This window comes from Hyperolius riggenbachi, chromosome 1, assembly GCF_040937935.1.
Source record: "Hyperolius riggenbachi isolate aHypRig1 chromosome 1, aHypRig1.pri, whole genome shotgun sequence".
Classification (NCBI taxonomy): Eukaryota; Metazoa; Chordata; class Amphibia; order Anura; family Hyperoliidae; genus Hyperolius; species Hyperolius riggenbachi.
In genome coordinates this window covers 124,823,231-124,847,056 of record NC_090646.1, presented here as the reverse complement: position 1 = coordinate 124,847,056, position 23,826 = coordinate 124,823,231, and the positions used below count along the sequence as shown (strand labels likewise).

General features: G+C 44.8%; 2 protein-coding genes across 4 annotated transcripts in view; one reads left to right on the top strand and one right to left on the bottom strand.

The window, feature by feature from the left end:
- Positions 1 to 23,826, top strand: part of BEND4 (BEN domain containing 4) — a 176,575-nt gene that overhangs the window by 79,459 nt on the left and 73,290 nt on the right. For all 3 annotated transcript variants that reach the window (XM_068268181.1, XM_068268198.1, XM_068268188.1), the window contains exon 2: positions 7,026 to 7,592. In XM_068268181.1, coding sequence (XP_068124282.1) covers positions 7,026 to 7,592 — 567 coding nt within the window. The remainder of the gene's footprint in view (positions 1 to 7,025; positions 7,593 to 23,826) is intronic.
- On the bottom strand, positions 10,673 to 23,684 carry LOC137561565 (uncharacterized). The gene is made up of 4 exons (XM_068272880.1): positions 23,679 to 23,684; positions 19,451 to 20,499; positions 18,977 to 19,276; positions 10,673 to 10,709 (listed from the first exon to the last, which is right to left on the bottom strand). Exons 1-4 carry the CDS (start codon positions 23,682 to 23,684, stop codon positions 10,673 to 10,675), a joined length of 1,392 nt encoding a protein of 463 aa, XP_068128981.1.

The following is a 23,826-nucleotide window of genomic DNA, read 5'->3' as shown; positions in this document are numbered from 1 at the left end:
ATCAAGAACCATATCCAGTAAATACTAGTAAAATTTCAGTGGGCAAGCAGCGCACTGCAGTTTCACTATTAGTTACGCCAACTGCATAGCGCACATTGTGTAATTGGCATAACCAGCATTACCTAGGTAACGCACGTGTTGTTGGAGTAACGTGTGCCACACAAGCAGCATAGTGCATGATACCCTAGCAATATGGTAGTTACCTTAATTGTGCTACCCATACTACTTAGTTGATGTAAGTAGCTGTAAAATTGCTGTGTGATAACTGCGCACGGCAAGTTTGCTGATATGTATTAAAAAATATTTATTAAAAGTTACGTTTTAATACCTTAGTCTCCTCCAGTAAGGTTAGTAAATGTGCTTATACTGTATGTGGTGAATATCGTCCCAAGTAATTTGTTCATTCAGGTATATTTTAATCGGAAGAAAATTTGAGTGGGACTTTTACAGTGTTTACTATACTTTGCTAAGTATTTTTTTTTTTTTTTCAACAATCTACATTTTAGTGTTTGATTCAGTTTTCCAAGATTATCTTTTATTAAGTGATGAAAAAAGTATGTGAAATTCTGCAGTGAAGTGTGTGGTAAAGGGAATAATTATTTTGCTGACCTTTCTTAATGGGATTGCGCACATAAAACTGTAAAAGACAACAGCTTCTTAGCGGATCTTCATAGGTGCATGTCACTGTACTTTGAATTAATGACCGCACTTTTATCTTCTGTTTGAAAAAAAAAAAAAAAGGATATCAAATGGAAAATCATGGTTTAATTTATATGTAAATTATATGATTTTCAATACAGTGTACAAAGAAATCCCTGTACAAGGAAAGGCAATTACTTCTTCACACTACATCTGACAGATTTACATACAAATGCTTTACGTACAGTATGTACAATAACATCTGGGAGATAAAGATAAAGGCTGATGTTATACATACTCTGGGCAGCACGTAGTGGCGGCTGCTAGATGCACTATGTGATGAAGCTCATATAGGCGACTGTGAAACAAGATTAGTACCTCGTAGTGTACGAGGGGCATGGGTACTTCCAGGATATAGAGTGCTTATATTTTAGCACATTTTTAAGCTGGCTATACTTCACTTGATATATGGCCAGATCGATTAGATACTGTAGATCAGATAGAAAATCTGAGAGGGATCTATTGCCTGGCCACACACTGCACAGCAATTTCCAATCAGCATGAAATCTATTAAAATCCTCCTCGCAGTGGCTGCCCCTGCCCCCCCCTCCCACCGCAAGTGTAGGTGTGCCCCCCCCCCCTTCCCCACCTTGCCCTTGCACAGTGTTTAAGTCTCACCTCTCCGCTGACATGACTCCTGGCCTCCCTCTGTGTTCGGCATCACCGTGAGCCCCTGTACCACATGACTCGCCTCATGTGTGACAACACAACATGCGTTAGTGTCACATGGAACAGGCGCTCGCGGCGACGGCAGACACCAGAGGAGGCCAGGACTCCGTCCAGTGGGTGGGTGAACCTTAACTACTACACATGGGAGGACACCAGATGGGGATTCTGTCAGTCGTTGCAATATCAAAAGTTATTACCACCATGCACCAAATTGAGTCCTTGTAACCGATATTTTTGCCATCTTTCCCGATCAATCCTTGTGACCGATTTTTGACCCAAAATCGATAGAAAGTTTGATCAAGCAGTTATGTTGCGGCACTGATTCTCCTCCGATTGGATAGCATTTATTGAATTAGGGGGGGGGGTGCTGCATGCCAGGTGTCGGCTGCCATAGGGCTCGGAGTGAGTTGAAAGAAACAGACCCAGGAGTTAATTATGACTTTATTTTACAAGAAATCTATGGAATGTTTATTTTGACTGAACAGTCTCTTCAATTAGATGGATTTTCAAGTAAATGGACTTCATTGGTATTCAGGGAAAATTAACTTGATTGAATAGTCTCTTTAACATCACATGCAAATGTTTGTGCAAAATGCATTGAACCTACTGTCGAATTTTAAATGATGCTATTGAGATAAATTATCTTATTTTTTGGCATATAAGATGCACTTTTTCTCCCCTAAAAATGGGGAGAAAAATTCACTGCATCTTATTTGCCAAATACATGGGGGTCCCTTACTTACAAATGCCCGCCGATACGAACCGCCGATGCACCTTGATGTCGCGGACTCCCTGTATTGTCCCCATGTTTCCCCACCCTCCCCTTGTTCTTTAATGCTCCCCCATGTATAATTATAAGCAGCAGCATGGCTCACCTCATCCAGTGGTGATCCGAGACCTCTCCTGCCCTGCACTGCTCCCCTAGTGCCGCCTTCTGCTGATGATGTGATCAGCAGAAACCAGCACTAGGGGAGCACTGAGGGAGAGGTGTCTAATTGGCGCTGGAGTTGATGCATTAGGTGAGCCGCTCTGCTACTGCTTACAATTGCACATGAGGGAGAAGAACACGGGGGGGGGGGGGGGGCAACACAGAACGTGACACATGGGGACACATGAGGTACAAGGGGGACACAAAAATTGGGTGGGGGAGAACATCTACAAGATGCTCCTGGACCATGATTTTCCCTGGTTTTTGCTCTCTAATCCTTGGTGCATCTTATAGTCTTATATGCCCAAAAATATGGTACATGTGCAGCAAACGCTTTTTCAAAATTTCACGTAAACGTAGTGTGACTTTAAAGTCCCATTCAGTTCTACTAGTGGAAACTAAGCCTTGCCATGGTGGTGACTGCCAGTGGAAACTAAGCTTTGGGATAGTGGTTACTGCCAGTGGAAACTAAGACTTGGCATGGTAGTTACTGCAAGTGGAAACTAAGCTTTGGCATGGTGGTGACTGCCAGTGGAAACTAAGCCTTGCCATGGTGGTGACTGCCAGTGAAGACTAAGCCGGTGGTAACTGCCAGTGGAAACTAAGTCTTTGTATGGTTGTTACTGCCAGAGGAAACTAAGCTTTTGCATGGTGGTAACTGCCAGTCCAATCTAAGCCTTGGCATGGTGGTACCTTCCAGTTGAAACTAAACCTTGGCATGGTGGTACCTTCCAGTTGAAACTAAACCTTGGCATGGTGGTAACTAGAGCTGAACTGATGCTGTAGAGCTTGCTGGAATGTTTTTCTCTATATTAGATAGTTTCTTGTTATTTTTAATTATAGGGCCATATTATATTAACTTTTCTCCAAAGAGATCATTTTCAGCTTCTAAAAAAAAATGACTTTTCAGCACTCAACTATTGAAAAAGTGCTAAAAGGCTAGCATCACATTTACTTTGAGTAATTTCTTGCTTGGTGGGAGCTTTACAAGTATTTTATTGATAAGGTTTGAAAATATCTCCTTGGCGAGAGCTTGATAGGATATGGCCCATCATCAGTTATACTATGATAGAATTATAGTTACAGTATGTCTTTTCCTGTACTTCTATGTTCCATGCCAGTATTTACCAGCCTTTGTCCAAGTTGTCATTGGTTTTATTCAATACAGATGTTCTTATGCATCAGGGATGTTCAGGCGTGGATGGGACAATCATTTTCAAAACAATTGTGAAGCTGTCTAAAATCTTACATTAAAAAAAGAAGTGCAATTAATTCCAAATCATGTAAACCATATATTTCACTGAAAATTGTTTAAAGGCCACATATGAATTTTATATATATGCATTTAAAAATGTTGGACATGGCAACAAAAAGACTGGAATCTGAATTTTCAAAATAAAAAATAAGAAAGGAAAAATAAAAGACAAATGAAAGAAAACCACCTGGCTTAGTTACAGATTACCCAGCATGCTCTCGGTAAACCAGAACTCCTGGGAGTGTGTAGTGGGCTACAAAGGACCAAAAAGCCCTCTTACTAAAATGTTATGCGAAACAAAAGTTTGCGTTCTTAAAACAGAAGGTATTTGTGATTATTCAGATTGGAGTGAGCATATGATGTCTCCCACAATGCATCACTGCTGAATATGCAAATCATCACTTGTTTTCCTTGTAAGCTAAACACACCTCCAGAACTGGCATAACATCTCAGAGCTAATGAGGTTAATGGTCAACGGGTCATGGATATACAAAAGAGCATTCCTGCCAGGCTGTTTATCCTAAAAGCAAAGATAGGGAGGGCTGTATTACTTTGTGAAACATTATGCAGCGAAATGGTGCAACATTTAAGAACATCTGTCCATATAAAATTGCAAATAATTTGGGGATTTCATCAACTGCAGTACATACCAGCATTTAGAAAAACAAATTGGGGAATCCAGTGAAATCTCTGTGCAAGGGACAAGGTCAAAAGCCAGTGTTGGATGGCTGTGAGATGCACTGGAAACCTACCATGTGAATACGATGAATCAAAATATGAAATTATTTTAGGAGATCCTGCATTTTCCTTGCAAAACAGGAGAAACCATACTGCTTGTCATCAGTGCCTGTTTGAGAGCCAGCATTTGTGAAAGCATTAATGCTTAACGACGTGCACAGGTTTTGAGGCATTGTACGTAGGCTGACATTCAGATTTCTTTTTCAGCAAAGTCCTTGTTTATTTCAGTAGGAAGACATCAAATCATAATCTTCAGGTATTACAACAGCAAGGTTTGTAATAATAGTCCAGGGCCCATATATAATTCACTTTTTCTTCTGAGTTTTCTCCTAGGAGATCATTTTTCATCTTCTGTTTAAAATAACTTTTCAGCGCTCAGTAATTGAAAAGTACCAAAATCTAGGTGCAAAAGTACTGTCAAAATATTTTCTTGCTTGTGGGTTAAGGACATTTTATTGCTAAGGATTGAAAAAAAATATTGCCGAGAGAAAATTTAGGAGAAAAAGTTAATTGCATATGTGCCCAGGTGCTAAACTGATCTACCTGCAGTCCATGCCTGTCACTCACTGAAAACATTTGGTGTTTCATAAATTGAAAAATACAGCAAAGAAGATTATGAGCTCTTGAGAAGCTGAAATCCTATACTGACGCTGATGCAAATAGTGTAACGCACATCACACAGTAACATTGCCATGTGCTGCCCACTCACTGCACTTTTATTGACATTTAGTGAATCAGGGCCATTGTTTCACCTTCAAAACTACATCAGTTGTTAAGAGGAGGAGGTGCAACACATTGGTACACACGACCCTGTCCCACCATCTATTTGAAGCACATTAGCAAAGTCAGTTAACCCTTTGCACAATCACATATAAACGCTTATGCCAGGGGTGTCAAACTCAAATACAAAGTGAGCCGAAATTGTACACTGGGACCAAGTCGTGGGCCAACCTCAATGTCTAATGGGCAACTTCCTCCCTTATAAAGTTCCCTGGTGTCTAATGCCCCCCCCCCCTCCAACCCATATATAGTTCCCTGGTGTCTAGTGGTCCTCCCTCCCCCTATACAGTGCCCTGGTGTCTAGAAGCCCCCACCCTCCCCTATACAGTTCCCTGGTGTTTAATTATTTTCCCCTACCTCCCCATATGGTTTCCCTGGTGATTTAGGGCTTCACCTCCAATATAGCTTCCCTGGTGGTCTAGAGTGGGCCAAACATAATGCAAAGTAGGGAAACCACTTGAGGGCCAAATTTAATGGCACAATGGAGTTTGACATGTATGGCTTATGCAAATGCTTTAATCCGAATCAACTACCCAGGAACCACTGTTATCCCTACAGCTAAGTTAAAAATCGGGGTCTTTGTTACAAAAGAATACATTCTCCTGCGTAGGAACATACACCGTGTAAATGTATTTCACAATTGCCTACTCAAAAGAATGTATTTTGTAACAAAGCCCCCTTAGCTGTAGGGATAGCAGTGATTCCTGGATGATTGATTTAGATGAAAGCATGTACCTAAGCATTTGCCTGTGAGTATGCAGAGGGTTAACTGATTTTGCTGTTTTTTGGCCACACCCCCTTTAGCACCGCTCTTAAAACGTATTTATAAATCCTAACTTGAGGTGACGTGCCTGGATCTATGTGGTTTTGTTTTTTTTTTAATTATTATTATTTTAAATGTGTTGCTGACATTAAATTCAAAATGACAGCATATTTTCCATAAAACAGGAACATTTCTCAATTTCAACATTTTACTATGTGGTCATTTTCCTATTTTTTAAAAAACTTTTTTACATTAAACTTTTTACTTTAAAATTTCTATTGGAGATTTTTGTTGAAAGTAATGATAATAAACTTACATCTTATTGATTACAATGTTAAAAATAGACACAGTGTGACAAGCAGTCAAAAGTAGGTGGCAGTTGCATAAACAGATAAAACAATGCAGCTATTAGCTTGAACCCCTCAACCATACATCAACAAGTGAACATGTACAAAGAAACCTGATAAACAACAGGCTAAAACATATCAAGAGTTGTCCGGTCGGCTCAGTAGGTTGTCATTTTACTATTTTTCGTTAAGTCTAGAGTTCAGATGATTTGTGAATTATTATGACATATTTCATACTGCTTTCCAATTTTTTGCGGGGAACTGGGGTCGTGTGTCTCTCTTATGTGAGTGTTTATTACATGGTTTGTGTATTACAGAACAGGCCTTGAAGAAGGTGAAACGCGTTAGCTGTGTTTAATGAGGGACATGAAGGAAATAGAGGATTTATCGTGTGTTTCTAGCACTGCATTGTGCAGAGCATCTTCATATTTTGACATTGTTTCCTACTATCCTCCTTCCCTTGCTTTTTTTTCACCAATAGTCCTCCCCCCTTCATTAATTACCCATGATTATGCACATTTATTGTACTTCTGTTGCTAAAAGAATCTATTTTTTAATGAATAAATATATTATTTAAATAGAACTATATGAAATGAGCTTCCTGACGGGAGCAATAAAGAGCGAGTACATTTAAATTTTCTTGCTATTAATACTTGTCATTGTTAATTATGCAAATCAATAAGAACATAAGCAATTAACATCACATTGCAGTTAAAGCATGTGTTTCTAATCAGGCTGAATGACGGCTAATTCTGGCAGTTAATGAAGAAATGAACCTGATGCAGGCTTCTCTCGCTTTTCTCTTTCCTGTATTCCTTTGTTATATTTTGAATTTTGTCTTTGCAGAGAGCCGGATGATTCTCGATGCCTTTGCCCAGCAGTGTAGCCGAGTGCTGAACCTGTTGAACTGTGGGGGAAAGCTTTTGGACTCAAAACACTCCCCAGCCTTGGTGTCTTGTGTGAAACAGGAGAATAACGGTTACAGTGAAAGGTCAGACCAATGTCAGCTTAGTAAACCCTTTCACAGCCAAACGTCAGACAAACCCGATGTAGACATGCAGTATATGCATAAAAAGCAACAAACTTCCGCATTCCTGAGGGTCTTCACCGACTCCCTCCAGAACTATCTGCTGGCTGGCAGCTTCCCAGTCCGGAATATCTCATCCTCCAGTGATTATGGTCACATGAGCGATATGGATGTTCTTTCATCTTCCCCGGTACACACCATGGGTGGGTGGGCGTCACCAGCAACCTCTGAATCACATGGTCATCCATCATCTTCTACTCTTCCAGAGGAGGAGGAAGATGACGACGAAGAAGGCTATTGTCCCAGGTGCCAGGAACTGGAACAAGAGGTCATCTGCCTACAGCAAGAGAATGAGGAATTAAGAAGAAAGTTAGAGAGTATACCAGGTAATCTTGATTTCGTTGACTCCCTTCATTTTGGTAACCTTCATCACCGAAGGGCCTGTAAATGACCAATATAATTAGAATTAAATCTAAGAGGAGGGGGACTGTACTATAATCATTTCTGTAGATATTAAAAATACCCTCTTCCCACTAGGAGTAACTCATTACATTCCCTCACTTTTATCCTGCAACTGTCTGACCTTTAATTAAAATTAAATGTTTAGAAACTATATTGAACTCTTCCCATTACTCTTACTGAGGTGCTTAAAGCAAACCTGAAGTGAAAATAAACTGATGAACTAAAAAATTACCGTATATTCCGGCATATAAGACGACTGGGCGTGTAAGACGACCCCCAACTTTTCCAGTTAAAATATACATTTTAGGATATGCTCGCTGTATATGTCTACCCCTCTTGACTCTTGGACATTTGTATACTGTATTGTGTGTACTGGTGCTACACTGTATAAACAGGTACAGATACTGGTGCTGTACTGTATGTGGTACCCAGTGTGTAGGCTGCACAGAGATGGATTAAGATGTAATGGGGCCATAGGCAAGGTAGTAGATTTGGGGCCTCCTTGGTGTCCTTTTGGTAAGCTGAAGTGAAGACGAGAGGTCAAAGAAGGTGGCAGGAGGGCGCCTTGACACCCACTAGGCCCCAAGCACCTGCCTAGGTTGCCTGGTCTATAATCCTGCACTGAGGGTGCACATGGCAATTTTACCATTACTTATACCGACTATGTAGTGTATGTTTTGCAATAAGCCCGACCAATGTTACTTTGATAACATTGTTAGCTTAACATGCGTTACCCTAACAGTGCTGAATTCTAAACCCATAGGGCTTGTTCCCACTGGGTAAAAAACAGTGTGCAGTTGAATATCCACACTGCTCAATGTTCTTCATAGGATGCTAAAGCACAATGCACTGTTATACGCATTTTTCAGAAAACGAGGTGCAGTTCATTCAACTGCAAAGGTTAAAAAAGTCATGCATTTTCCTGTGCTTTTCCATGCTATTTTAGTGTGAAAAGAGAAAAAAGAAAAACCGCTTAGTTGTAAGTAGGATTAGCATTGGACATACACACATTTATCTCAACATATCAGAAGTAGAGATGTGGCGAACGGTTCCCGAACCGTTCGCCGGCGAACATCTCTAAATCCATGGGCCTCTTACTACTTCCGGGTCGCAATGACCCGGAGTAGTACGCCTGCGCTGCCCGGCGGAGCGCGTCCTAGATCGCGCTCCCGTTGCCGGGCACTCTCTGCGCATGTGCGTGACGTCATGAGTGACGTCACGCTCATGCGCAGAGAGTGCCCGGCAACAGGAGCGCGATCTAGGACGCGCTCCGCCGGGCAGCGCAGGCGTACTACTCCAGGTCATTGCGACCCGGAAGTAGTAAGAGGCCCAGAGAGGTTCGCCAGGCGAACTGTTCGGCCCAACACTAATCAGAAGTCACTTCATTTGCTCTTTAAGTTTAAAGGTTCGCACAATATCACATAATCAAAAATGGTAGAAAAACACCAATCCAAAAATGTTTTTATTGTATTATTGGGTTTCTATTCAAACATTAATTCTCCTTACCTAAAATAACGTTTATTAATTTTACACACCATAAGCTGCTGATGGCAGTCTTACTTCAGATACTTGAGTGTTCCTGCATGCATACATATGTATTTCCTTTTAAGCAATACCAGTTGCCTGGCTGTCCTGCTTTTCCTCTGCCTCTAATACTTTTAGCCGTATATCCTGAACAAGCATGCAGATCAGGGGTTTCTGACATGATTGTCAGATCTGACAAGATTAGCTGCATGCTTTTTTCTGGTGTTATTCAAATGCTACTGCAGCCAAATAGATCATCAGGGCTGCCAGGAAACTGGTATTGTTTAAAAGGAAAATAAATATGGCAGCCTCCATATCCCTTTCAATTCATTTGTCTTTTAAGAGGGTAACAGTCAGTCAGACAGGTCAATGAGGGGAGATTGGCTTTATATTTGAAAGCTAATCGTTCATGGCAAGATCATATGGCACCAAGAGATTTTCACCATACCATTGGATGAATGTGAACTACTGTATACCTCCTGCCCATAGAGGGCGAGAACATCGATATGTGTTGTCCGGTAATGTCAGAAGTCACTTAAAGGGACACTTAAGTCAAACAAAAAAAATGAGTTTTACTCACCTGGGGCTTCCAATAGCCCCCTGCAGCTGTCCGGTGCCCTCGCGGTCTCCCTCCGATCCTCCTGGCCCCGCCGGCAGCCACTTCCTGTTTCGGTGACAGGAGCTGACAGGCTGGGGACGCGAGTGATTCTTCGCGTTCCAGGCCACAATAGCGCCATCTATGCTGCTATAGCATATATCATATACCATATAGCAGCATAGAGGGTGCTAATGTGTCTGGGAACGCGAAGAATCACTCGCGTCCCCAGCCTGTCAGCTCCTGTCACCGAAACAGGAAGTGGCTGCCGGCGGGGCCAGGAGGATCGGAGGGAGACGGCGAGGGCAGCGGAGAGCTTCAGGGGGCTATTGGAAGCCCTAGGTGAGTAAAACTCATTTTTTTTGTTTGACTTAAGTGTCCCTTTAACAAGGGCACACACTTCAGTGACTGAAATAGTGGTACATTCACTACAGAGGGACTCCACAAATCTGTAATACATGCACATACCTCTTCCCGCCATGCTAGTTAGCATCCTGTAGCATCCTAGCATCGTATTTTATTTGCACAACATTTACATTTAGTCTATTTCCCTGTTGAAAACATTCCTTTGATGTGATGCGGGGTATCATCATCTCTCTCTCTTACCTACAGATTTTCATTTTTATTGCACCCCGAGATGCAGACAAAACACTACGCTGGAAAAAAAAACAGATCAGCAGCATATTGCAGATTTAATATTGTCCTCCGATAACACTGCAATGCTCTATTGATCGTCACATGCATAAAGCAACACAAATTTATCATGTCACCAGGGAAAAGTAGGGCACATCAGACAAGGGCTGTAATTTCAGCAAATAACAATATACTGTTACATTTTGATGATCTGCAATGTCTGATCAAGGTTGTGCTCCACAAAAAAAAAACCTAGCTGATTCCAAATCTCTCACTGACGTTCTGATATCTGTGAAAGAAAATAGCATCAGCTTCATGAAAGTAAAAATGGTATGAAATCTCGATGTCATTTCATGTGATGAATATTGTATATACTTCAAGTATATCTCTCAAATAGTTCTGTGATTTCATAAAAAATGGCCTTATGTGAAAATAAACCGATGAGATAATCTATAGTTCTAATCGTAGATAGGACAATTCTGAAGTCCTATAGTCATATTTACTGTTTAAAACCTAAAAATCTAAGTTTAAAATGTTTATTATTGCCTTAGCTGAATCTTGAATTATTTTCCTTTTTTACCTGTTTCCTGCACTTAGTATAGTTTCTCTGCCATGCAATGGTTTTATGGTCTATAATTAATTATCAGTGTTGCACTACAATCTGATTAAAGTCTGATTGAAGAGAACGTGTAATTTTCAGCTGTGGATTCTTAAAGCGGACCTGAACACTTGCACAGGAGAGAAGGAGAACAGAGAAATCCACCCTGTGTCCACCCTGCATGTATTTATAGAGAATTCTTTCTTCTCAGCAAGTAATGAGCTAGTGTAATTTGATCTCCCAGATGTCTGCCTAGTTGAGAGCTAATATGTGAACACAGGAGGTTAACCCTTCATGTGCTTCCGAGGATACCAGGAAGTAACTACACTGCAGCATCTCTGAAGGAGCTCTGTAGGCTGTAATAAGAAAATGACAAGCACACAGTAATTTTTTCAGGGTTTTGTGAATCAGTCCCCATATCACATGCCACTTTAGGTATCCTTAAAAGTATGCCCATCAACTAAGTCGTAACACACTTCAAACTGACTTCTAAGTAGCAATCCAAACATGCTGTATATACTCGCGTATAAGCTGACCCGCTTATAAGCCTAGATACCCACTTTTCCCTCAGAAACCAGGAAAAAGTGATTGACTCGCATATAAGCCCCCTACCCAATATAGCCCCCTCCACAGTAGCCAGATGTTCCCCCAGTACAAGTCAGCCCCCCTCCCCGTAGCCAGATGTACCCCAGGATCATACAGCTGTGTCTCAAGAAGCCACTAGATGGCATCATAGATATGAGACACAGCGATTGCCACACAGGAAGAATCCCCAATCAATGCACATGTTGCTTGCACACTCTGCTCCACAAGTTATGGGACACAGGTAGTTTTGAGCGGCGCACTCTGCATACCATGCTGCAGGGGATGGAGGGCACAGACACAGCAGGGCAGAAGCTGGTAAGAGCAGGATCACTAGTGCACAATCCTTACGCTCCTCTGCCATTAATAAAACCTGCTCCACCATCTGTTTTGCTCCACTGACTCGCATATAAACCGAGGGGGGTAACTTTTCAGCACATTTTTTATGCTGAAAATTAGGCTTACATGCAAGTATACGGTTTAATTTTTTTTTATATAGCTTTTTTCTTTTTTTTTAAAAAAAACATTGCATCATTCTGTCATATTTGCAGTTTAGAAACCACACTCTGGGCTTGATTCACTAAACCTTGATAATTCATATCAAGGCCGCGCTAGCGTTTTGCGATTGCGCATGAAAACGCTAGCATGGCCGTGATATGAGTTATCACGGTTTAGTGAATCAAGCCCTCTGTCTTTTAAGCTTTAAAACAAAGCAGAAATAATGACCATTTGGACTTTCCTGCAGTAAAACCTTATCTCATACTGTCTCTCACTGTTTCTTTGCTGTTTAATTGCTTCAGAAAACAGGACGGTATTTTATCCAGTGGGTTGAATAGCCCAGAGAATCTCTTTTGCATGGAGAGCAACTGAATTTATTTGAACTCTTCTTGTACTGTGAAACTATAGGAGACTTTTTTTGCTACTGATGTTCTATATCTTAGCTGTACTACACATACAATTAATTACCGCCTATGTTTATTTTTCACTTCAGGTTTGCTTTAAGGAATGAGTTTGGGGTACCAGAGTTAGTGATGTGATGTCAATGTTAGGCAAAACAATTTCATGGTGTGGCCACCTTTAGAAAGTGAGAGGATATGAATGAGGAGATGGCATGTAGATAATCAGAGACAAGAGAGACTGAAGCAGAAAGAAATAGAGAGAGATTTAGGTGTTTTCCACATATAAAACTGATTTAAAAAATAAATATAGCCCCCCCCCCCCCCCCCCCGCATTCTTTCTAACATCAGGTTTCAACTTATTAGGTTACAGTGTCTGACTCCAGTGACGGGTTTGGCACTATAGCCCTTTGCTGGGGTCTAAAATCTAATTTATTACTAAGGGCCAGTTCACACTTGCAATAAAAACTTAACTGTTCCGTACGCTTTTTGAAGCAGACAAAAACGGAGTAACGGATCCTAATGTTAAAAATATCGGCCATCTGGACTTGTAGATGAAACCAGATCCCTTGGATAGGTTCATGAAAACTGAGCAGAGAGTCCGATCTTGGCACTTTTTTCCAGAGAGCGGATCCCCACAGAGGCAATGAATGCTAATGGAAAGACAGACCTTCCTTCACACACAGAACTTTGCACACATATCATATGCCAAAGCAGATCTCCTAAACTTCCTGCTCCTCCCCTCAGCGTAATTTTTGCGGACTTCCTGTTATAAGCAGGGCTTGTGCAGGGCTTGAAACATGCGGACCAAGCTGTGTTTTAGCAGTACATTAACCACTTGCATACCAACAGTCTCACATTAACATTCAGTACATTAACATAAACATGTAAAATTGTACATAACATTGAACGTTACATTTAAAATAATGCAGTACATTAAACAAGGCCATATGGGAAAATAATTGCTTGGTACAGCATAACCACTCCCAATTCCTTCCTATTGGTCAAAAAAAGTACATTACCATAATAGAAACACCCATCACGTTTTTACCACATGATAAAACGTACTGGAAACGTGCTACTGAAAGTACAAATTGTGGAAAATGGATCCGTTTTCAAAAAAAGCGAATCAGTTTTAAATGGATCTGATTTGATCTGCTAGCGGTTTGCCTTGAGACGGAATTGCACGATTCCCGCTCAAGTGAAAACGGGCCCTAATACTGCAATTACAAAATACAGCTCCATTTCTATGAAAAGATGAGAAGAACCTAATTTCTGTGCTGCATTCTTCTCAACTTTTCATTTGGATATGACTTTAAATTAGAGTGTGAATAGTATGACGTGCATAAAATGTAGCACTTTTCTGTCTGCTACATAATTGCATTGGATGAATTATTAATATTGTTTTTGAATCTCTCTGTGGCTTTACCAAAATGCTCCAGAACTCCTAAACCTCTGGAAGTGTGTCGCTAAGGTCAGAATTCAGATTGGCTTAAAGTGAACCAGAGACGAAGCACCCTTGTGTATTTTACCATAGAAATCAGTGGGAACATTAGAGAAAACATTTACCATGCTCTCTGTTCCATCCCCACTGCTAAAAGTGTCTGTTATCTAGCTGAGATAAGAATCCCGGAGTGAGCATTGAGTCTGGCTTTGCTATAATGACTCAGCTATAATGATTCCTGAGCAAAGCCAGCAGGGGGCAGGCTTGGACTTGAAGACAGCAAAGAACACAGTCTCAGCTATAATTATTCTGTAGCAAAGCCAGACCGACTGCTTAGTCGGGATTCTTATCTTAGAGGTGATAACAGGCAAATTAAACAGAGAACAATGTAACAAAGAGCAGATTAGGTGTTTACTGTCATGTTCCCACTGATTTATAAGGTAAAATACATGAGGTTGCTTCATCTCTGGTTCTCTTTAAGATATATTTTCAATCCTAGAGCAATAACCATGTTGAGGGCCTCAGATTTAGGGTATAGCTGCATTATTGCTTTTCCATAGGAAAGAGAATTAAGAACAAGATTGTTACAGCTCTCTGCCGGCTACAAGGGCCCGTCACAGGGCTCTACATCAGGGAAACACTGCAAAAAAAATCACATTTTATTTTTAATACAAGTTGTTTGTTTTCAAGTAGTTGCTTCAATACATAGAGTAAAATTCACTATAAGTGTAACCTGCATGTCCTGGGATAACAAAAATGTTTCCCAGATAACACAGGTTGCACTTATTGGACAAGACATGCTACATAGTCTGTGGAAGCTTTGGCAGAAGTTTATTGAATTTGGTCTCATACCCCCAGCTGCAGTCACACAGACACCCCATACTGCCAGCTGCAGCCATACAGACACCCCATACTGCCAGCTGCAGCCATACAGACACCCCATACTGCCAGCTGCAGTCATACAGACACCCCATACCCCCAGCTGCAGTCATACAGACACCCTATACCCCCAGCTGCAGTCATACAGACACCCTATACCCCCAGCTGCAGTCACACAGACACCCCATACTGCCAGCTGCAGTCATACAGACACCCCATACCCCCAGCTGCAGTCATACAGACACCCCATACCCCCAGCTGTAGTCACACAGACACCCCATACCCCCAGCTGCAGTCATACAGACATTCCATACCCCCAGCTGCAGTCATACAGACACCCTATACCCCCAGCTGCAGTCATACAGACACCCCATACCCCCAGCTACAGTCATACAGACATTCCATACCCCCAGCTGCAGTCACACAGACACCCCATACCCCCAGCTGCAGTCATACAGACACCCCATACCCCCAGCTGCAGTCATACAGACACCCCATACCCCCAGCTGTAGTCACACAGACACCCCATACCCCCAGCTGCAGTCATACAGACACCCCATACTGCCAGCTGCAGTCATACAGACACCCCATACCCCCAGCTGCAGTCATACAGACACCCCATACCCCCAGCTGTAGTCACACAGACACCCCATACCCCCAGCTGCAGTCATACAGACACCCCATATCCCCAGCTGTAGTCACACAGACACCCCATACCCCCAGCTGCAGTCATACAGACACCCCATACCCCCAGCTGCAGTCATACAGACACCCCATATCCCCAGCTGTAGTCACACAGACACCCCATACCCCCAGCTGCAGTCACACAGACACCCCATACCCCCAGCTGCAGTCATACAGACACCCCATACCCCCAGCTACAGTCATACAGACATTCCATACCCCCAGCTGCAGTCACACAGACACCCCATACCCCCAGCTGCAGTCATACAGACACCCCATACCCCCAGCTGCAGTCATACAGACACCCCATATCCCCAGCTGTAGTCACACAGACACCCCATACCCCCAGCTGCAGTCACACAGACACCCCATACCCCCAGCTGCAGTCATACAGACACCCCATATCCCCAGCTGTAGTCACACAGACACCCCATACCCCCAGCTGCAGTCACACAGACACCCCATACCCTCAGCTGCAGTCACACAGACACCCCATACTGCCAGCTGCAGTCATACAGACACCCTATACCCCCAGCTGCAGTCATACAGACACCCCATACCCCCAGCTGCAGTCACACAGACACCCCATACCCCCAGCTGCAGTCACACAGACACCCCATACCCTCAGCTGCAGTCACACAGACACCCCATACTGCCAGCTGCAGTCATACAGACACCCTATACCCCCAGCTGCAGTCATACAGACACCCCATACCCTCAGCTGCAGACACACAGACACCCCATACCCTCAGCTGCAGTCATACAGACACCCCATACCCCCAGCTGCAGACACACAGACACCCCATACCCCCAGCTGCAGTCACACAGACACCCCATACCCCCAGCTGCAGTCATACAAACATTCCATACCCTTAGCTGCAGACACACAGACATTCCATACCCCCAGCTGCAGACACACAGACACCCCATACCCTCAGCTGCAGTCAAACACACACCCTATACCCCCAGCTGCAGACATACAGACACCCCATACCCCCAGCTGCAGTCATACAGACATTCCATACCCTCCATACCTTTCAATGAAGCTAGCTGCCAATACCTTTAAAGCCAGGCTGGCTAGCAGACATACACATGTGACACAGTCAGAAAATGTGAAAATATGGCTGAATTTGGTCTCATACCCCCAGCTGCAGTCATACAGACACCCTATACCCCCAGCTGTAGTCACACAGACACCCCATTCTGCCAGCTGCAGTCATACAGACACCCTATACCCCCAGCTGCAGTCATACAGACACCCCATACCCCTAGCTGCAGTCATACAGACATTCCATACCCCCAGCTGCAGTCACACAGACACCCCATACCCCCAGCTGCAGTCATACAGACACCCCATACCCCCCAGCTGCAGTCATACAGACACCCCATACCCCCAGCTGCAGACATAAACACACCCCGTACCCCCAGCTGCAGTCATACACACTCCGAACCCCCACCCGCAGTCATACAGACACCCCATACCCCCAGCTGCAGTCATACAAACACCCCATACCCCCAGCTGCAGTCATACAGACACCCCATACTTACAGCTGCAGTTATACACACACCCCATACCCCCAGCTGCAGTCATACAGACACCCCATACCCCCAGCTGCAGTCATACAAACACCCCATACCCCCAGCTGCAGTCATACAGACACCCCATACTTACAGCTGCAGTTATACACACACCCCATACCCCCAGCTGCAGTCATACAGACACCCTATACCCCCAGCTGCAGTCATACAGACACCCTATACCCCCAGCTGCAGTCATACAGACACCCCATACCCCCAGCTGCAGTCACACAGACACCCCATACCCCCAGCTACAGTCATACAGGCACCCCATACCCCCAGCTGCAGACACATAGACACCCCATACCTTTAGCTGCAGTCATACACACACCCCATCCCCCCAGCTGCAGTCATACAGACACCCCATACCCCCAGCTGCAGTCACACAGATACCCCATACCCCCAGCTGCAGTCATACAAACATTCCATACCCCTAGCTGCAGACACACAGACATTCCATACCCCCAGCTGCAGACACACAAACACCCCATACCCTCAGCTGCAGTCATACACACACCCTATACCCCCAGCTGCAGACATACAGACACCCCATACTCTCAGCTGCAGTCATACAGACATTCCATACCCTCCATACCTTTCCATGAAGCTAGCTGCCAATACCTTGAAATCCAGGCTGGCTAGCAGACATACACATGTGACACAGTCAGGAAATGTGAAAATATGGCTTCTGTATTATCCCAACATCATGACTAGCTGCGATATCATGACACCTCCCCTCTTCATGATGGTGCATGGCAGACGATTCTGACGAATCGTCTTGCCAGCGCCTACATTGACGGCCTGGGTTCCCCACCTGGCCGTTAGCTCCAAGCTACATGGCTGGGAAACTAGTCCAGGTTGCTGCAATGCGTCGTTGCCCCTGGCAACCTGACGTAAACACCCAACCGTGAACTCGCGACCATAGAGACAGTGCTGCACCTGGGGAAGGGTTCCGACCGTCACTACACACACTTTCTCTATAGTGGCAGGAGCTATCTCTCGGTCCCTTTGGGGAACGATTATCTGCCGGTCTGCCTCCTCCACTTCGGACAGCTCTGAGGGAATAACTTCCCAGAACCCTCCCAGCCTTCCTCTCCCAGCTGGTGACCTGCTGGCCAGACCCCTGAGCTCTCCCAGGCTGCTGTCAAATCAAACAGCCCCAGGGAGCTCAGTGCTGCCTGTCACAAATTCCAGGAAGGCTGCAAACTGAGAGGCTTCTGGGCCCTCAGGGCCAGGCTCCGAAGTGGATGTTGCTGACCCAGCAACATTTGCCACTTCAGTGGACAGTCCCTCTGCTGTAGACCCGCTAGCGCTGCCGGTTATCACTGCAGTGGAGGGAGTGTCCACATCACACATATCATTGCTCATACATTTGATCTCAACAACATCTGAAGGGGAAAGATCTGGCCTGGTGCCGTCTGCCCCTTCAGTGGGCAGTTCATCTGCTGCAGCCCAGCGAACACTGCTGGTTACTCCTGCAGCTGACGTAGTATCCACATGACAAGCATCATTATGTAGCACAACACATATGATATCAACATTATCTGCCTTACACATATTGACATTTAGAACATCACATACAACATCAACATTATCTGCAGCATTATGCACATTGCTACTCAGCACTTTTACAAGTAGCATCCACAGTTCCTGCATCAATCGCATCGATAGTCCATAAATGACATCACCAGAGTCTGCCTTTTCTGTATCAACATGTCCCACTCCAGGCCTGGGCACTGGAGACTCACTAGGGCTGGCTCCTAGTATACAGTCCGTACCCCCTGGAGGCTCACCAGCATTCCCCACTTGCACAGAGTTATCAAACAGTACCTTGCAAGAGTCCTGAACTTTTGCTGGGGAGGCGGGCTCCACGGGGGGTTAGAGTAGGTTCATACCGGGCCACTAACCATCCCAGGTCAGTACCCAACAAAACGTTCATGGGGATGGCATCAGTTACCCCCACTTTTCTCATTCCACTGCCGGCATCCCAGTCCAGGTGAACCCATGCAGTGGGTATGGCTGGGCTGACACCCACAACTCCTTTGACAGCCATAGTCTTGCCAGGAATGTACTCCTCAGGGTTCACAAGCTGGGGGTGCACTAGAGTCACCTCTGCTCCAGTGTCCCTCAGGCCAGTGGTAACTGTATCCCCAACCATGACAGGTTGCAGATTCTCTGCATAGCCAGTGGCATTTCTGGTAGCACACAAAGCAGTTTGGACTTCACTGGGGTTTGAGGCCTCACTGGATTTTGGGGCCTCCCTCTTCCTCTCTGGGAAAGTCATGCTGATATGACCCACCCTGTCACATACAAAGCATTTCCGGGTGTCAGTGGTTGGTTGCTTGAATCCAGGAGACAGCGGTTCTTGCCTCCTCTGGGTGATGGGTGAAAAAGGTTTAGCAATCTGTTCTCCCCTCCAGCTGGATGTAGTAGTCCTCTGGGACTCGGGTGCTCTATGGGCCGTGTATGAATCGGTAATTTCCGCAGCCTCATCCACTGTCTTTGGTTCTCGATCCAGCGCAAACAGCCGGACATCAACAGGACAAGTGTGGAGGAACTGGTCTTTTATCATCAGTTCCTGTAGGGCATGCAGGGTTTTGACAGACAGTCCTTTTAACCACTGCTGGAAGGCAGTGCGCAGGTTGCAAGCATGATCCAGGTAACTGTCATTAGGACCTCGCTGCACTGTCCTGAAACGTTTGCGATACACCTCTGGCGTGAGTTGGTATCGCGTAATGATGGCTTTCTTAATTGCCTCAAAGTCTGCTTCTTCCTCCTGGGGGAGACTCACAAACGCCTCCAGGTCCTTGCCTCTCAGCCCTGGTGTGAGATACCTTGCCCACTGCTCACGGGGCACCCCATACTGACGACAAGTCCTTTCAAACCCCTGTAAGAAAGTGTCTATGTCAGAGTCTTTGTCCATAGCAGGGAACTTATCCAGGGGGATTCTGTGGACTCGCTCACCTTCGTGTTCTGCGGATCCAGCAGACCGGTTCTGCTGCTGAAGTTTAGCCAGCTCCAGCTGGTGTCGCCACTCAGCACTTTCCCTCTCGGCCTGGTGTCGCCGTTCAGCTCTTCCCTCCTCTGCGTGTCGGTGCAGTAGGATCAGCTTTAGGCACAGTTCGGGATCAGCTGAACCTAGTAGCTGTAGGTCGGCTTCCAGAGATGTCCTCTCAGTGTTCGGTGGATCATCCAGGACATCGTCTCCACTTGCATCCTGTGGCGGGAGCGATTCCTCCTCTGACGTGTTGTGAGCTGCATCCGCTGGCGGTGGAGCATGGGCTTGCTCTGCCTCATCATACTCTTTGAGGGCACAAACTAACTGCTCCTTAGTGTGGCCGCTCACTGTCTCGATGCCTTTGTGCTCACACAGGTTGAGTAGTATTTCTTTGCTTTGCCTTGCATAGTTGGTTGCTTTCTGAGCCATCGTGTTGCAAAATAAATAGAAAAAGGGGGAGGGGAGCAAAATGGCAAGTGTGTATCTTTGAGAAAAAAAAGTATATAGATTCTGCACTGAGACGACTTCTGTAGGCTAGTCGCTTCTAGCAAGCTTCCAGCCTTTAGTACTCAGAATAGTGAGCTAAACTGTGTACTAATGTACTAAACGTTCCCACCACTGCCAGCCAATTATGTCAGGAACCGGCCCCGCGGCACGCCTGCATATACGGTTCCCGACTGCGGGTTTGACCAGATCAAGTGGGGAGCAGCCTTATTCAAGCTAAAACAAGGCTGTGACCCCTCCACACACTTCTCACTGCCACCACTAGCTGCTGCTAGACACTTCCACTCTGCTGTCGAGTAATCTGCACGCAATCCGCATTTTTGTATTCGGGTCAGCTTTGCGCTTTAGGCCGAATACGGGAACACCACTCACACACACACACAGTTCAATCGTACAGTAGCACGGCACAATCAGGCACTGACTTGTAATGCAAGCTACACTGCAGTCTCTCCTTCTAGGCTATGAGTGTTAGTTTAGTACAGCAGAAGTCAAACCTTTTAAATAACGATTTAATATTCCAGGAAAAAAATGGAACAATGCAGAAAATAATATATACAAGAGATTTACAAAAACAAAGTAAAAAGTTACAAAATAAAAGTTACAAGGTTACACAACAAGACAAGTTGCAAAAATAAAAGGGAAATAAAAAAACGTTACCAGCGTAGGTTAGAACGTTGTTGGCGGGAGAACGCCGTTTCCGATTCGATCGGGATCATCCCTAGCTATGCGCTACCTCCAAGAGAAAATGATCTGTGACTGTCCTAGCTACTGTTTTATAGCAAAATTTGTTCCCCTGGGCCACCCCAATGTCCAGGTCCAGGAATAATCCAATTTCCTGTTTAACACGTGCAACTTCAAAGTGTTCCTGTTTTAGCTTGTGAAGTTTGGGGTAAAACTATACTCTAGTACATACATCAAAAGATTGTGGAGTGAGGCTTCCTCCTGTCATATGTAAATTCCAAGGCTTTTCCTGTCCACTTTGAACTTGGCAGACTCAATTAGTCAGACTGTATTTTGGCCAACAGCAAAAGTAGTACAGAGGCGCCAACAGGGTAAAAACAATATTTCTTTAAAATGAAGTAGGTAGCGGTGGACTTACCCCTCCAAAACAGACACAAAAATTGCTGTTTTAAGCAAAAATCAGTTTATTTACATACGCCGAAAAAGGTGCAACGCGTTTCGCGGGTATATCCCACTTCCTCAGGCAATAAATAGGAGCATATCACCAATGCGGTCCAGTACATAGCCTGGCGTCTTCCCTTATAATTTGGCCAACAGGTAGCTGTTTACATGTACACAGAGTTCAAAGCAATGTTGTTATGTAATTACCTGTACCCAGACACAGACGATCACATCTGAGACAGCAGATCAAAGGTGAAGACCTGACTGATATTGTTCACCCTCAGAAGCAAATGTACTACAGGAGATCCAATTAGCAGCTTCCAACTTCCAGAGGAATTTAATGCAAACGTAGGTCTATTGACACACACACAATCACATTAACAGTTTCCATGAAGCTAGCTGCCAATACCTTCAAAGCCAGACTGGCTAGCAGATATACACCTGTGGCACAGCCAGAAAATGTGAAAATATGGCTTCTGTATTATCCCAACATCATGACTAGCTGCGGTATCATGACACCCCATACCCCCAGCTGCAGTCATACAGACACCCCATACCCCCAGCTGCAGTCACACAGACACCCCATACCCTCAGCTGCAGTCATACACACACCCCATACCCTCAACTGCAGTCATACAGACACCCCATACCCCCAGCTACAGTCATACAGACACCCCATACCCCTAGCTGCAGTCATACAGACACCCCATACCCCCTGCTGCAGACACACAGACACCCCATACCCTCAGCTGCAGTCATACAGACACCCATACCCCCAGCTACAATCATACAGACACGCCATACCCTCAGCTGCAGTCACACAGACACCCCATACCCCCAGCTGCAGTCATACAGACACCCCATACCCCTAGCTGCAGTCATACAGACACCCCATACCCCCTGCTGCAGACACACAGACACCCCATACCCTCAGCTGCAGTCATACAGACACCCATACCCCCAGCTACAATCATACAGACACCCCATACCCCCAGCTGCAGTCATACAGACACCCCATACCCCCAGCTGCAGTTACGCAGACACCCCATACCTCCAGCTGCAGTCACACAGACACCCCATACCCCCAGCTGCAGTCATACAGACACCCCATACCCCCAGCTGCAGTCATATTGACACCCCATAACCCCAGTTACAGTCATACAGACAGCTCATACACACTATAGCGTACACTATAGGGCAGATTGAGAAGATTTGATACACTATGGAGGCACTGGAAAGCTGGGACACATGAGAGGTGGATGGTGTCCTATGCATTCAGGGCACACTGTTGGGTGGAACTGGAAAGCTGATACTTACTTTAGGCTTCTGGAAATCTCATACATGGTTTAGCAGGCAGTAGAAAATTGGAACTCACTATGGAAGATCGTAGAACACAGTAGGGAATTGGAACATACTACATGCCTACTATCAAGCTAAGACACATTATGCAAGAACTGTTAAGCTGAGGGTAAACTAAGGGGCCAATAGAAACCTGGGACAAAGCATTGGGGGCACCCCTACCAGGGCACTGCAACTTTGTCATAATGTATTTGCCACATGTGGCCCTGCAGATTTTTACCATGTGTCCCACAAAGGCCAGTCATATTTGTCCCTCCAAGAGAAATGATTCCAGTGCACCCCTGCTATCCTCCTCTCCGGGGGCATAGTCTCTAATAAATAGTGCACAGGTAGTGCATGGCTATCTTATCAGTACTTACACAGCTTATGTATGTGCATTGTACAACGTGCAACCCGTGTTAATCAGGTACTGCGTGCATTGCTGGGGTATAATGCGTTACACTATTTAACCACTAGTTAGTGTATATGCCCCATTTATTGAGAAAAGTTTCCCAAGTATGGAATGCATACTGTATTGCTGTTTTGCAGGGTTCTGGCGGGCAATAGGTTATGATCCAATCTTCTGTCTGCAGCCCCTCTTTTCCATTGCTTTCTCTAATGGATAATTTTCCCACCTTCATGTGCAGCTCTCAGGTTGCCATCCTTCTTTGCCCCTTGTGTAGCCAGCTTTCCTCTTTAACGTGCACCGTCCCCCTTCCATGTGAAGCAATCCATCCACCCCTTCTTCCAAAAAATCGTGGCATAGGTGACCTTTGCAAGAAT

Excerpts from the sequence above, each read along its gene's own strand:
- LOC137561565 (XM_068272880.1), bottom strand. Across the intron at positions 19,277-19,450 it reads TCACCCATCACCCAGAGGAG|AAATGCCACTGGCTATGCAG; the intron begins GCAAGAACCGCT and ends GTGTGCTACCAG. Across the intron at positions 10,710-18,976 it reads CTGGGATGGTTAGTGGCCCG|ATATCAGAACGTCAGTGAGA; the intron begins GTATGAACCTAC and ends TTTCTTTCACAG.